Source organism: Marmota monax, unplaced genomic scaffold (assembly GCF_021218885.2).
Source record: "Marmota monax isolate L192 unplaced genomic scaffold, Marmota_monax_Labrador192_F-V1.1 WCK01_AAM20220418_F8-fsc00095, whole genome shotgun sequence".
NCBI lineage: Eukaryota > Metazoa > Chordata > Mammalia > Rodentia > Sciuridae > Marmota > Marmota monax.
Genome location: NW_026695244.1, coordinates 689,692 through 704,094, shown reverse-complemented (window position 1 = coordinate 704,094; position 14,403 = coordinate 689,692). Strand labels below are relative to the sequence as shown.

The 14,403-nt window shown below is 36.0% G+C and overlaps 1 protein-coding gene and 1 non-coding gene across 7 annotated transcripts in view; one reads left to right on the top strand and one right to left on the bottom strand.

Annotated features, from left to right (window-relative positions):
* Positions 1 to 13,851, top strand: part of Trak2 (trafficking kinesin protein 2) — a 60,894-nt gene extending 47,043 nt beyond the window's left edge. For all 6 annotated transcript variants that reach the window (XM_046463025.2, XM_046463023.2, XM_046463026.2 and 3 more), the window contains 6 exons: positions 1,767 to 1,843; positions 2,263 to 2,466; positions 3,773 to 4,071; positions 5,575 to 5,841; positions 7,676 to 7,781; positions 9,969 to 13,851. In XM_046463025.2, coding sequence (XP_046318981.1) covers positions 1,767 to 1,843; positions 2,263 to 2,466; positions 3,773 to 4,071; positions 5,575 to 5,841; positions 7,676 to 7,781; positions 9,969 to 10,647 — 1,632 coding nt within the window. In that variant the 3' untranslated portion in view covers positions 10,648 to 13,851. The remainder of the gene's footprint in view (positions 1 to 1,766; positions 1,844 to 2,262; positions 2,467 to 3,772; positions 4,072 to 5,574; positions 5,842 to 7,675; positions 7,782 to 9,968) is intronic.
* Positions 7,949 to 8,022, bottom strand: Trnaa-ugc (transfer RNA alanine (anticodon UGC)). Its single transcript has one exon. It is a non-coding gene; the product is annotated as a tRNA-Ala (tRNA).
* Positions 13,852 to 14,403: the final 552 nt, after the last annotated feature.

Here is a 14,403-nt window from a genome sequence, read left to right as displayed (position 1 = left end):
TAGACAGTATATTTTTAATGGTAGAAATTAATAAAAGCTTCTGAGTTTTTGCCAGAATTTGTGATGTTGGTTCAAAGATTTACCTTAGCAATCTGGTTCTTAAACACTTACATGGAGTCCTGTGAAATTTTTAAAAAACCAAAACTCTAAATTTTGGTAGATTTTCTTAAGGATATGAGGGTAGAAGTTTTGTTTTTTAATTTTGAAATAAGTTTGGATTTAAAATTCCAAATATAGTAAAGAGAACTCTTATATATTCTTCAACTATTAACATACTACTGTATTTACTAATTACATGTCCTTTTTTTATTCTGGACCATTTAATAAGTTGCAGATACAACATATTACCCCTTAGTATGTAAGTGTGTGTCTGCTAAAAGCAAGGACACTCTGGAGGACTTGCCTACATAATCACACTATGACCATCAGCATCAGGAAGTTGACTTGATGTAATACTGTTGTCTAATCGACAGAGCCCATAGATATTTTCCCAGTTCTCCGAATAATGTCCTTTAAAAGATGCATGGCATTTAGTAATTTAAACCAAGGAAGATTCTTTTGTTTTTTTTATTTCATAACCTTTATAGAATGTCCTCAATTTAATGCCATATTATTCTCAGTGCATCATATCGGGAGGCTACACAATGTCTATGTATTACTTTATTCATGATATTAGTATTTTGTGCAGAGAGACTTTGAAATTAAATGTCCTGTTTCTCCTCAGACTTTCCATGCATGGTGTTAGCTCCATTGATTGTTCTCATCTGGTTTGGTTATTACTATTGTGATTGCCAAATGGTGATTTTCTAATTCCATTTTTCTACATTTTTTAATGACATTCTTTTGTAAGAGCTTTTCTACCCTATTTATTTATTCATTTGCTCCTTGAGTTATATCAATATGAATTCCTATTTTATTCAATGGATTATAAAACATTATTATTATGTATTTTCATATTTAAATTGTCCCAGAGATGGCCAGTGGGATTTCCTTCAAGCTTATATTTACTTTTTGTCCCAGCCCTGGAATTGGCCCTTTCTCCAAGGAGCTCTGATGACATTTTTACAGAGGAATGGTATTCTGAATGCAAGACTGGGTGCTGGGATACCCATTACCACTAGAGTATTTTTGCTTCTAGGCCCTCTCAGCAGATAAAGCTAGGAAATATTTTCTATTTCATACATATACCTAGACAATACATAGGTCTATTTTTCCACTCATATTTATATTTACATATGTATATATAATAAAAATCTCGAGTTCACATGATTGGCTTTAGTTCCATTTATTCTCAGCTCAAATTACTGAGCATGTCAACCATGCTACTTGAATCCTCATCTCTGACCAGGGGAAGAAATAACTTACTTAATTTCTTAATGATTTTTCTAATGTTACAAAAATTTATACATGTATGATATGGATAAGTTAGAAATTACAGAAAACAAAAAGTAATTGTTGCAGAGAATCACAGTTCTTGGCTTATGGTCTTTCAGACCTTTTTGTTTTTGTATATTTGCTCGTGTAATATTTTCTGTTTATCATAATTCCCATTGCTTTCTTATAAAAATATTTCATGAAAAGATAGTTGGTTCTTGTTCAAATGTTTTATTTCCACAGTGTCTCTTTTTATTCACCCTGAGTTTTAGCTTGTGACTATTTTCTTGTGTTTTCTTTTATTATAACACCAAAAATATAGGCTGCTTGAAAATCTGTTGATTAATTTAAGGGCCATGTTCACTTTAGGGAGCACATACTCTTTTTTTCAGGAATCTTTGGCAGCTGAGATTGAGGGGACCATGCGTAAAAAGTTGAGTTTGGATGAGGAATCTCTCTTTAAACAAAAGTAAGTACAGATCACAAGGTGATCTCAACTACTGGAATGGACATTAAACAGAAGCCACAGGTCTGGGGATGTTGCTCAGCCTAGTATGTGCAAGGCCCTGGGTTCAGCCACCAGCACTAAAGGGGAAAAAAGAAGCCACAATCCAAAGTGGTAACTGTTATGAAATTCAATAGTAAATCTTCTTACTATTCTTTTTTTTTCCTTCATTATACTGACTTAAGAGAATTTTCTTGTTCTTAAAGTTTATTTTCTACTAAAAACTAAACAAAGAATTAAACTGAGAGTTCTAAGAACTAAAGTCTCTAAACTTTAGAAACTGTTCAGGGTGGCTTTATTTCTAATGAACTGTACATTCAAGACTCTGCTAAAGCACCCTAGTGGATGGCAGAGATAGTAACGAATGCTTCCTTTTTTGACAGAGCCCAGCAGAAACGGGTGTTTGATACTGTCAAGGTTGCAAATGACACACGGGGCCGCTCTGTCCCATTTCCAGCTCTGCTACCCATCCCAGGCTCAAACCGTTCAAGTGTCGTCATGACAGCAAAACCTTTTGAGTCTGGTGTACAGCAAACAGAGGACAAAACACTCCCAAACCCAGGGAGCAACTCAGAGGAGGCTCCAGGGTAAGAAACAGATGACAGCAGTGATTCTGCATTTCTGTGGCATTGGCATACCAGATACATATACTGAGTATTCCAGCACTCCTCTATACTGTTCCATAAAGGTTCTATAACTCTCCATTCTCATTCAGTTTCGATGTCCTACATTATGTGTAGGATATTATCGATTTCAATCAATGTTTTTGAGTGAAAAGGTGTGTTCAAAACAGAGTTTGCATTTAACTTCAAAATTTTTCACTTCTTATAAGTCTAAATCTTCATGTTCAAAGTCGATTTGTTCGAATCAATTTGGTCAGTGTTATAAATGCATCAGATGACATTTTCTCCTATCCCATGTTTATAATCTCAAACACTTTGGTGCTTTGGATAAAGAATGAATTTAAGTACATATTGTGAAGCTCCAGGTTGCTTCTGATTTCTTACTTGTTTAAACTCAAATTATTTTCCTTCTTTTCATTAATTCAGTTCTTTAAATTACATATAATTAGAAGCTAAGCAGCTTTATTAGAAAAAGTCAACTGGAAACCTTTGAAACATGAGTATATGGCACTTTAGGAAAATCTTACCTAATGCAGAAATCTGTCACACAAGGTTTCATTTGTGTTGCTTGGTCTGTCATGAGCATGGTGTGTCCCTTGTTATATAGTTGTCTTAGGAGAAGCTCTGAAACAGATCTATGGGAATTCACACAGTTACTAAGCAAGTATAATCTTTCCTTTGATGTCATTTGTGAAATAATTTCTAATTTTCCAATGTTGAAAAGTTTAAAAAAAAATGTGCACCAGAGAACTATGAAAATTCAGTATTATACAAATCTTATTATCTCTTAAATATTCTGCAACATTCACAGCCCAAAGGAAATTTTTTCATAATTTCATATTTTTAAACTGTTGTTTTTCAACTAACGACATGTCATTTAATGGATAGCATGTTCTCTTTTATCATATTACTTAAAATAATGATACCTCTTATAACCAATGGATAGATTCAGTAAAATGTGATATTTACTTTTCTGACTACCTGATATGAACATATAGATGGACATATCTATAGCTTCATAAATCAAATAGAAAAATTGACAAACACAACATAACAATAAAATATATGTTTTGCCTCTCTAAAGTAATTTGAAATATCTGTAAAAATGACATTTAGTAAGTATTGCTGGTGATTTGGATTTGTTGTTATTGTACTCCAGATATTCTATGAGAATACCTCACTTTTAAAATCAGTCTCTTAAATGTTCACCCTTATAGGAAGGAGAGGTCATGACTTTATGATCTGATCAGTGAATTTGATTTTCCTGCAGAAGCTCTCAGTCGGTGAGCCAGCCAGAACCTTCAGAAGACAGTGATTTGGCTACAGCACTGCATCGCCTCAGCCTGCGTCGACAGAACTACTTAAGTGAGAAGCAGTTCTTTGCTGAAGAGTGGGAACGGAAGATCCGGGTTCTGGCTGACCAAAAAGAGGGGGTTAGTGGCTATGACACCCCCACAGAGAGCCTTGCATCTGTTTGCACCGACCAGTCAGAGATCACAGACCTCAGCAGTGCCAGTTGCCTTCGAGGCTTTATGCCAGAAAAATTACAAATCGTCAAGCCCCTTGAAGGTAATAAGTCAGTAAGGGCTCTGTCCAAACTAGGCAGCATTTGGACTTTCCTTTCCCTGGACTTGAGATTCTGTTGTAACTATAAGAGCACTGTGTGTGGAAGATATATTTTCAAATCTCACTGTTTGGCTGATAGGGCATTACGTGTTTTGTGGAAAATTAGTAAATGGGATCAGCGTTCTCTAAGTCATCGTCCATCAGTTCTTTTCTGATATTTTTAATATAAATATGAGGGGGGAGGAGGAGGAATCTTTTCCTGTCCTTTGCTAAGGACTGTCATTAATAGCAGTTTCCATAGTATGAAAAACGAAAATGAACTGGAGATGATGCCTCATGTCCATCTTCCTATTCGAAAAAGAATTCTATATCCAGGAACAATAATTACTTTGGGGTTTGTGTGCTTGCATTTTTTTTTTTTTTAATTTCTGTTTCAGTTCAGTTTTTAATCTAAGGTAGTACTTGAATTCAAAATAAATTTCTTTGTTTTATGGGATATTGACAGTTCTCAAATGAGACTCTGCCATTATCATAACCATTATTATAAAAGAATTATGCATTAAACAAAATTTGGGGTAGTTAACCTATAAGGATCCCTCAACTCAAAGGTTCCACAACTTAGTTTGATGTAGGCATTTGTCAGAGTTGTCATTCTTAGGATGAAATGACTGTAGTGACATAATTAGATGCTGCATCTGGTGCAGGTGCTTGGGATGAGTGTTTACCAGGGACCCATACACTAGAACCAAGGGAATGTATCTTTTTTATCATTTTCATTTTCCTTTTCTTCCTGGGAACCCAGAGGAGAAAGAATCATGAGCAAGATGGGGAAGTACATAAAGAAATTACTGAAAATTCAACTTATCTCCCAACCTAGGAGCCTGGCTTTTGGCTTCCAAGTTTATAAGCCCTGTTCCAGGCCAGGGGAGTATTGATTTTTATCACCAGGGAAAACACAGCCCACCTCTCAGGTACATCCCATCCTTTTCCTCACTGCTTCAGCATCCTGATTCCCATTAAGAATGTCTTCTTGGATTTTTTCCCCTCCCCTTCTTTAAATATCCTTTTATAAAATTTATTTATTTATTATTTTGGAGGGGATACCAGGGATTGAACTCAGGGGCACCCAACCACTGAGCCACTCTCCCAGACCTATTTTGTATTTTATTTAGAGCCAGGGTCTCACTGAGTTGCTTAGTGCCTTGCTTTTGCCGAGGCTGGCTTTGAACTTTCAATCCTACCTCAGCCTCCCGAGCCGCAGGAATTACAGGAGTGTGCCACCATACCCTGCTAATTGTCCTTTTTGAAGTTGACTTTTGAAATCGGTTATTACACCCCCAATGTCTTATCAGTCTTTCACAGAGAATTTTAATTTGCCAAGCTTATTAACAAAATATTAAGATCAATAAGTAGTTTTATTACTATCATTATTACTATTGCACACATAATTTTAACTTCTGTTCAAGATTTAAGATGCTTCTCTTTTCCCTTGGCTTGTACATTCAGGATCACAAACTCTACATCACTGGCAGCAGCTTGCTCAACCAAACTTGGGAACTATTCTTGATCCACGACCAGGTGTCATTACTAAAGGCTTTACCCAGTTGCCCAAAGGTGCCATCTATCACATCTCGGATTTAGAGGAGGATGAAGAGGAGGGCATCACTTTTCAGGTTCAGCAGCCTCTTCACATGGAACAGAAACCTACAGTATCCAAACCAGTAACAGGGATCTTCCTACCACCCATTTCTTCAACAGTTGGACCAGTTGCAGGTAAGAAGAGTGCTTGGTTGAACATGGCCTAGTAACCAGTAGCTTTTTGCATTCTGACTGATCAACTGGCTTCCTCTGCTCAAATCTCACTGGAATGTATTCAGTATTGGATTTAAGATAATGCCTATCTGTGGCACTAGTGACATTCTAATTCTCTCTACTTTATCTCAGCCATGCCTTCATGGATTGGTCAGAGATAGATCAATTCAGTCAGTTTGCAAAAGGTTTGCATACCTTTTGGTCTCAGTATCTGTTAAAAATTTTTGAGAATTCAAGACAGAGTTTCTATGAAGGTTGTGTTACATCAATTGATATTTGCTGTTAGAAAACAACTGGCAGAAGTAAGAGTTTTTTTAATATTTTTAATATTTTTTAAAAATATTAAATCACTGTTACACAAATACTATGCTTTATTTTTTTAAAAAAAGTCTTTTTTTTAAGAAGTAATAAAAATTGTTTTGTTTTTTTTTTAACAGTTTTACAAGTCTTTAGAATCTGACTTAACAGAAGGTAGCAGAATTCTCTATCAGTATCTACATTCAGTCTTTCACAGTATGTTGTTTTGATTGAGCAATACAAAAAAATTGCAGCCTCACATAAACATGTAGAAGTTGAAAAAGGAAAGAGTATTTTAATAGTCTTTTCAGGTGTTTATTGATATTCTTCAATAGTATAACCAAAACTTGGTCCATGGTAGTTTCTTGAACATTTATAGCAATGTAGATTCTGAAATTCTATCAATGAATTTTCATACTTTGTTACATAAAACAGATTGGTCCTGTATTTTTAACTTATTTACTCAGGCACAGTTTTGAAACATGTATTGGTCATTAATAAAATACTGATTTAGTGAGTTATGCAGATCTTCTAATGGTTGAAACATTTCACTATTTTATATTGAAATTGTATTAATATCACCACCTATCCCAAAAGAAAATTCTTAAATATTAGGAAACTTTCAAGCTCTCTAGTGGTAGATACGAGTTTTCCAAAACTCTGATTTTTATTTGAAACCTACAATTTTGTCAGTGGCAGAAAATATTATTGTTATTTCTTTTGAAGGAGTAGGTTCATTTCATTCATTTTGGAGAAAAATGCCTTCCAGATACCCAAGACTGACTAATTATAGCTTGCCTCTTATTCTTTCAAGTAAAAATGTGGCTTCCTGGCAAAATTTCAACTCATCTGCACAAATGCTTTTTCTTCTAGATAATCATTACCTTGATGTGCAACAGAAGTACTAACGCATACTTCATTTTATTGCATGGCATTAAGATTTATGGGCCAAGATTCAAGATTTAGTAAAGAATTTTTACTAAATTCATCAAGGGCATTCTTAGCTAAATCTGGCTTTTTTTTTTTTTTTTTTTTCCTGTTACTATGAGTGCATGAGAATGAAAAATACAAGTATAGTTTGGAGACATTGCCTTGATTTGTACTAAAGAGCCAGCAATTTTACCCATCAAAAAGAAAAATTCCCTATCATAGCATAACTGTAAAAGCAGCTTTGACCACACTTTGAAAATCACAGAAGTAATTTAGATGACTAGATGTTGATTTTTTTAATGTATTTTTTCAGAATGTATTTTTCTCTCATTGCTAAACTATTTTTATGCCTTTTTATTTACAGTTTTAAAGTTTTGAAGGATTAAGCTAAATACTAATCAGTTAATACTTGTGCATGCAATCTTTTTATTTTATTTCCATATTTGGGGATTTTTACTACAAAAGGCAGATGATAAATGCTTTAATATTAATAAATAATGATGAGCTTCTTATAATATTAACCTAGTCTTTCAATTTTGTGTTTGGCTCCCTGAAAATCTCATTTCAGTTTCAACCTCAAACCCAGGAAAGTGTCTGTCATGCACGAACTCGACATTCACCTTCACCACCTGTAGGATATTACATCCCTCTGATATCACTCAGGTTACCCCTAGGTAAGAGGGCCTGGGAAATCCGGCGCCTCACATAAATTTCTTTATAAAATTACCTTCATTTTAATTCCCAGAATTTTAAGTAATGTTCTGTATAATTTGTCTTTAGTCTATTTTCACATTTTATTTTCTCATTTGATCATTTTAACTCTTTTTTTTTTTTTTTTTTTTTGTGGTACTGGGGATTGAACCCAGGGCCTTGTGCATGCAAGGCAAGCACTCTACCAACTGAGCTATATCCCCAGCCCCATTTTAACTCTTTGAAGTAGACAGGATAAGTGAGTATATATTGTTTAAAATGAAGAAACTGGGACATTGAAAGTTGAAGTGACTGGTCCAAGGGCAGACAGCTAGTAAATGACCCAGCCAAGGCTATATCCAGAGTTAGCCACACTGCAGAATTTGAAGGACCAGTGCCCTGCACAATACCACCTTCACTTCTGACACCACCTATAAAGTTCAAGGGGTTTCCACAACTCTGTCAAGTTTATTAATTTGTTAGGATTCACAGAAAGCTGTTTTACTTGTTTTATTACAAAGAAAGAATATAGGTTAAAATTATCTAAATAAAGAAATGTATAGGGCAGAGTCTGTGGGGTTTCTACACATGAAGAATCTCTTGTCATTACTCTCCTGGCATCAATGGGTAACAGTGTGTGACTCAAGCCTCAGTGTCCAGAGTTTTACTGGTGCTTCATTGTGTCAGCATAATTGGTTGATTTCCCACATGGTTGAATTCAGCCTCCAGTACAACTGATATTGTATGACCCAAAGCTTCAAGCCTAAATCACACTGTTGGTCATTCTGGCATGGCCAGTCTTCACCCTAAGACTATTTGGTGTGGCCAGACCCATCATAAGATCTGTGACTAGCTCCCACTCTAACCAAAGACATTCCTATAGACTGCTTCCCAAAAGAGCTGAAGACAAAGACCAGACCTCTCTGGGCAAAGCCAAATTATTTATTGCACAAGCTTCTCTTGGATGTTGTTTCCATCCTGCCAATTCCCAAAAGAGTCTGTGGTAGCTTTCAGAGACCCATTGACTATTGTAGGGATATTGTTAACTAGAAGTAAAAAAGAAAGAAGATGTAAAATGGAATCAAGGATACAAAATGGGTACAGGAATAAAACCTAGTGCACAAAATGTACCATAAAGTCTCATCTACTAGATAAGGTGATCCATGCATTTGAGTCTTACTTTCTAGCTTCCAGTGTGCAGGGAAATAAGATTATGATTTATAATATCTATAAGATAGAAATAAATCAATTGTTTATGGAAGCATTTAAATGATATCCAATAATGATTCCAATCTACAGTGTTCTTACAATCACCAAGATAATTTTTATAAAATTCGTTCTTGAAGGGACTTTTAATTGAAATATATAATTTGGGAAAGGACAGGCAAATCTACAGTAAGATAAGATTATTAAGTGTAGAGATGGCATAGAGAATATGGACTGCACCAGATCAGAGGTTCTCAGTTGGATTAATTTGACCAAGGAAGGAGTCAAACTTGCTTGACTAGCTTCTATACGAGTTGGTGCTACAAAAATTTGCATTTTTTTCCTAATCTTTAAAAATATTGAAATTGTGATACACTGAGCATTTTGTAATAAAGTGAAAGTTTATTAAATACTGATAACATTTGTTCAGGAGAAAATTGGCTAAAGAACTCTCCATTCTGTCACCATTTCCTTAAGTACATGATTTCTTATTTAGTTTTTCTTCTTAACTGAGCATAAAATAAGAAGAAAGAGTAATGGTTGCCAAATTTTTAATTATTTCTAACTTCCTAAAAACACATGTTCTAAGTTAATGTACTGAAAAATTTATTTCTCAAGTATTCATGTATTACTACTGTTTGGAATTAACATTTCTTGGAAAATGGGAATTGAATAGTCAGAGGTTTATTATTTCTCAGTGATATAAAACTGAAAATTTGCTAGGCACAGTGGTACATACCTATAATCCCAGCTCCTTGGGGAGGCTGAGGCAGGAGTATCCTAAGTTCAAGGCCAGCCTTTGCAACTTAGTGATACCCTATCTCAAACTAAAAAATAAAAAAGACGGGATGTAGCCCAGTAGTAGAATGCCCTTGGGTTCAATCACCAGTACAAAAAAAAATTAAACACCAGTTTGGGATTGCTGTTTTATTCTTAAATACTCTCTTCCTGCTTCTTTCTTTGAGCTCTGGATTCCCTTCGCTATCCTGTGGAAGTAGTGGGAATAGTTCATCGAACACAGCTATGAATTCTCCTGCCATGTCCTATAGACTCAGCATTGGTGAATCCATCACAAACCGACGAGATTCTACTGTAACCTTCAGTAGCACCATGAGCTTGGCCAAACTTCTACAGGAGCGTGGCATCTCTGCTAAAGTGTACCACAGCCCAATTTCAGAGAACCCCCTTCTCACGCCTCTTCCAAAAGCCCTTGCTATCCCTTCCACACCTCCAAATTCCCCATCTCATTCACCATGCCCCTCTCCCTTGCCCTTTGAGACCCGAGTGCATCTCTCTGAAAATTTTTTGGCCTCCCGTCCAGCTGAAACATTCCTCCAGGAAATGTATGGCTTGAGACCTTCCCGGAACCCTCCTGATGTTGGCCAGTTGAAGATGAACCTAGTGGATAGGCTGAAGCGACTAGGGATAGCCAGAGTCGTCAAGACCCCTGACAGCCAGGAGAATGGAAAAAGCCAAGAGGCAGAAATCAGCCTACAAAAACCAGACACTGCTGTTTATTTAAATTCCGGTAGCAGCTTAATGGGTGGACTGAGAAGGAATCAGAGTCTTCCAGTCATGATGGGTAGCTTTGGTGTCCCTGTTTGCACATCCTCACCCAAAATGAGTATCCTGAAGGAGGACTGAAACTCATCATTAACTGAACCCTTGTACAGATTAGCACATGAAGGATTGATATGCACTGATACAAGCAATCTAGTCTGACTTGAGAGAAAAGGAATGTTGCAGAAGGGTTGCGAATGTGGAGAGGGCAGTGGAGGTGTGGAAACAAGATTGGGCTGAGGTCCCTGTGGATGAAGTCTGGTAAATTGAAAGTAGAAACGAATTGAGCCATGAATGTTTGGAGAAAGAAAAGAAAGGTTTAACAATCTTTTAATTGAGTTTTCTTGTCTTGAAAATAGAGAATGAATAGAAATTCAGTAGTATTAGAACACACCAGAAAACTGAACTTGCTGATACCTTTACTTCTGATGAGCATAGCAGGATGGGAAGAGAAAAAGAGCAACTTTGACAGTCACTCAGAGAAAGCTCTTCCAAAAGATTGGTGTGGTGATTTCAGTCTGTTACTTGGATGGTAGCGAGATGCTCAAGTGTTACTCTGCTAATGTCTGGTTAAATCATGCATCCATCTAATGGTGTGCTCATAGCATTCGCAAAACAAGGAATTTTATCTTTTTAGTTAGATCATAAGTTGAGACTCCTTTTTTCCTGTTTTCAGGCCTTTGAGCCACTGTGAGCTCAAACGCCATCCAAATTCCTTCATATTAAATTATTGAAAGCTCATTTCTAAATTTGTATTTTTATACAATATCCAAACCAAAAAAAAAGTGGGTAGGGGTTGGGAGGGATTTTCTTTAAGAAGGAAAATATGGGTTAAGTTGGAACCAAGGAAACTTGTTTTTAGAATATTTTTGTTGGATAATACAGTGGCCAGGAAAGACAAACATCAAGTGCATGTCTTTCAAATTTTCTTGGAGGCTAGAAGGGGTTAAACCAAAAGTGCAATCAATAGGAATTAGGTTATGTTGTATATTTATATGCGTAAAAATTTTTTTGTAAGGAAAGTTGACCACAACTTTTTCCAAAGTGCGCTATGCATATTTTTCATGAAAGATGATGTGTATTTGCACAAAAATTCTCAGGCACATTAAATTATTATAAACTGAAGTAAAACCCAGGTGCTTGCTTTGCGAGTGTATTTTGTTGTTGTTGTTGGGTTTTTTTCCCTAATAAAACATACCTGCCTCATACTTAGTATCCATAGAATTAGAGGACAAACTTTATCATGGAAAAGTTAAGCTTCTTTTCTCTGGGGTTCTTTTTTGACAAACTGAAATAGTAAAGTGAGACCATGAGATTAGGTTTCAGTATTCAGCTGTATGATGAAAGCCTGTGAATTGGGAAGAAGTCTTTCTGTTTTGTGAGTGTTGCTGATCAGGGTCTGTCCCTCGTCAGGTGGCATGGCTTTGTATGACTGGGGCTGGAATATCATTACATGAAAAATATGATAGGGAGAAGGTGGGGGAGGAGACTTATTACTTTGTTCATGAAAACAGGAGATGTATCAATTGATCTTTCTGGTGCTTAATTTGCAATTGCTTTGTTGCTTTGTCCTGAATTAACTGAAAGACAATTTTCTAAAGAGATCTCGACTCCGTCTCCTGTGGTACCACTAGTACACCTATTCCCAGGCCAGGGATGGTCCTTCCTCTCTCCTTTTGAGGTGCCTCCCCTATATAAAGAGCTACAAGCTCCAAATAATTAAAAAACCAACATGCATACACAGTGGTAAGATTGTATGAGTTTTTCATAATTTTTAGAATCTTTTAATAAAACTTTTCTAAATAAATTCCTCAAAAACAAAGGGTGGAGAGAGAACTCTTCCCATTCTTTCCCCTTTGCTCAGCCGTGCTGATGTCAGCAAGCATACACGCACACAATCAGAAAGGATTCCAGGCAAGTAAGTAAGGCATTAGAACAGAATTGTTGAATTTCCTAAATATTCCAACTCACTTTTTTAAAAATGGCATTTGAATTTCTACTCTGTAAAGTAGCTCTGGGGTGCTTACTTTAGCCAACTCTTAAAGCTTTTTATTTGTTTCCTAAAAAAGTAATCTTCCTGTTTCCTGGACATTTATAATTTCAAAGCAACATCAGGAAGTAGGAAAACATAAGGTTAGGAAGTAATAAAGAATGTTAAATTACCAGATTTATATGCATATTATATAAATCCCTTTAAATTATGCTAGATTTTGTAGTGTTCTGCGTTGAGCATAATTTTTTATAATCAATGCCTAAATGATCACTGGAAGCAGAGTGGGTGTATTAGCAATCAAATAAGAACATCTGATTAAAGAAAACCAGACCTGGGTTTTTGAAAATTCAATTGATACTGATGTCATCGGAAACCATAATTATATGCTGGTGCATGTTTGTCTCTAGAAATGTATCCTATCTTAAAACTGGGTTTTCCTATTTTTGAAGTTTCCACTAAAATCATTTTTGGTACAGCCTGAGAATCTGCAAAGTATAGTAAGAACTAGAGCCTCACAGCAAGTTCTTCCTCAGTTTATCTTATATGCTTTGGTTCTATTTGTGGTTTTTTCCCTCTGGTGTTAGCTGTATCTGTAATTTCGTGCTGGTTTAGGAAATCCCAATCTTTTTTTTTCCCTCCAACAATGTTTTCAGTGATTAATACCTCAGGTATTTCTGAGTATCCTGTTATCTAGTAGGAGAGATAACTTTCTTGAGCTCAGAATTAAAAGTTCTCCTGAATTAGGAAGATCCCAAATCTTAAGTAAATAGCTGAAGGCTTGGATCTTTAGGGAGAAGTTAATGATTATTGTTAAAAGTCATTTTTTTAAACATTTTTGTGCTGTATGCTCTTGATTTGACATAAATGGTCAGACTTTGGCAAGAGAGGAAATAAATTAGAGACGCACAACAGAAACCTATTCTCTTTTATAAAAGGTATATTTTGCACAGTATTCAAAGTTTGTTTTTTTCTGACCATTCTAGTACATAGTTAGTAGTAGGTGGTTCTAACATCTTTGGACATCTGGAACTAGGGCTGTCAGTATTTAGTGTGCTGTCCCTTGCACAGGGATCTGTTCTCTATGTGTACAACAGCAACAGCACAGTGTTGTAACTGAGCTGTTGCATCACAGAGCACAGACCCCTGGGAGTAGGCACAAGTACCCTCTGTTTGGGACAGCCAGAGAAATACCATTTTGTGATGTCTGGGATTTGACTTTGTCAAACAACTCTTTGTGCACCTTCCTTTGCTTTGTAAAATGTAAATCAGATAATAAACATGAGAAGCTTCTTAAATTTTCCTTTGTCTCCCTGTGTTTTGTCCCAGGTCTTGCTCAGATGAGCCTGCACTGTCTCTTCTATGTTGTTTTTAGTTGGAAAACAACATCTACTTGTTGAGCCAACACACAAAACAGACCAGTAACACAGTCAAGTAGTCAACAGATTTTATTGTATGTCACACATACTTTTTTAGAAGTAGTGTCTCTCTATCCCATATTTCCTTAGCAAAGTAATAGTAGTAATAAACTCTAATGACTGGAGATGCAGCTCAGTGTAGAGCACTTGCGTAGTGTGCCTGAGGCCCTGGGTTGAAACCCACCACTGCCCAAAAAAATAAAAATAAAATCTGAAGTCATTGATATGCAGATATTAAGTTTGAGAAAATTCAGAAGTGTGAAATAATTCTTTTCCACAATTTTCTCTTGAGATTCTTAACCAGTTAGAAATGGTTTCCAAGAAACTAAATTTAAATACTCTTGGCCTCTAAAGAAAAGGTCCTTCTATATTCTCATCTCCTTCACAATTTCTGTATTTTTAGGACTGGGGTTGTGGCTCAGTGGTAGAGCA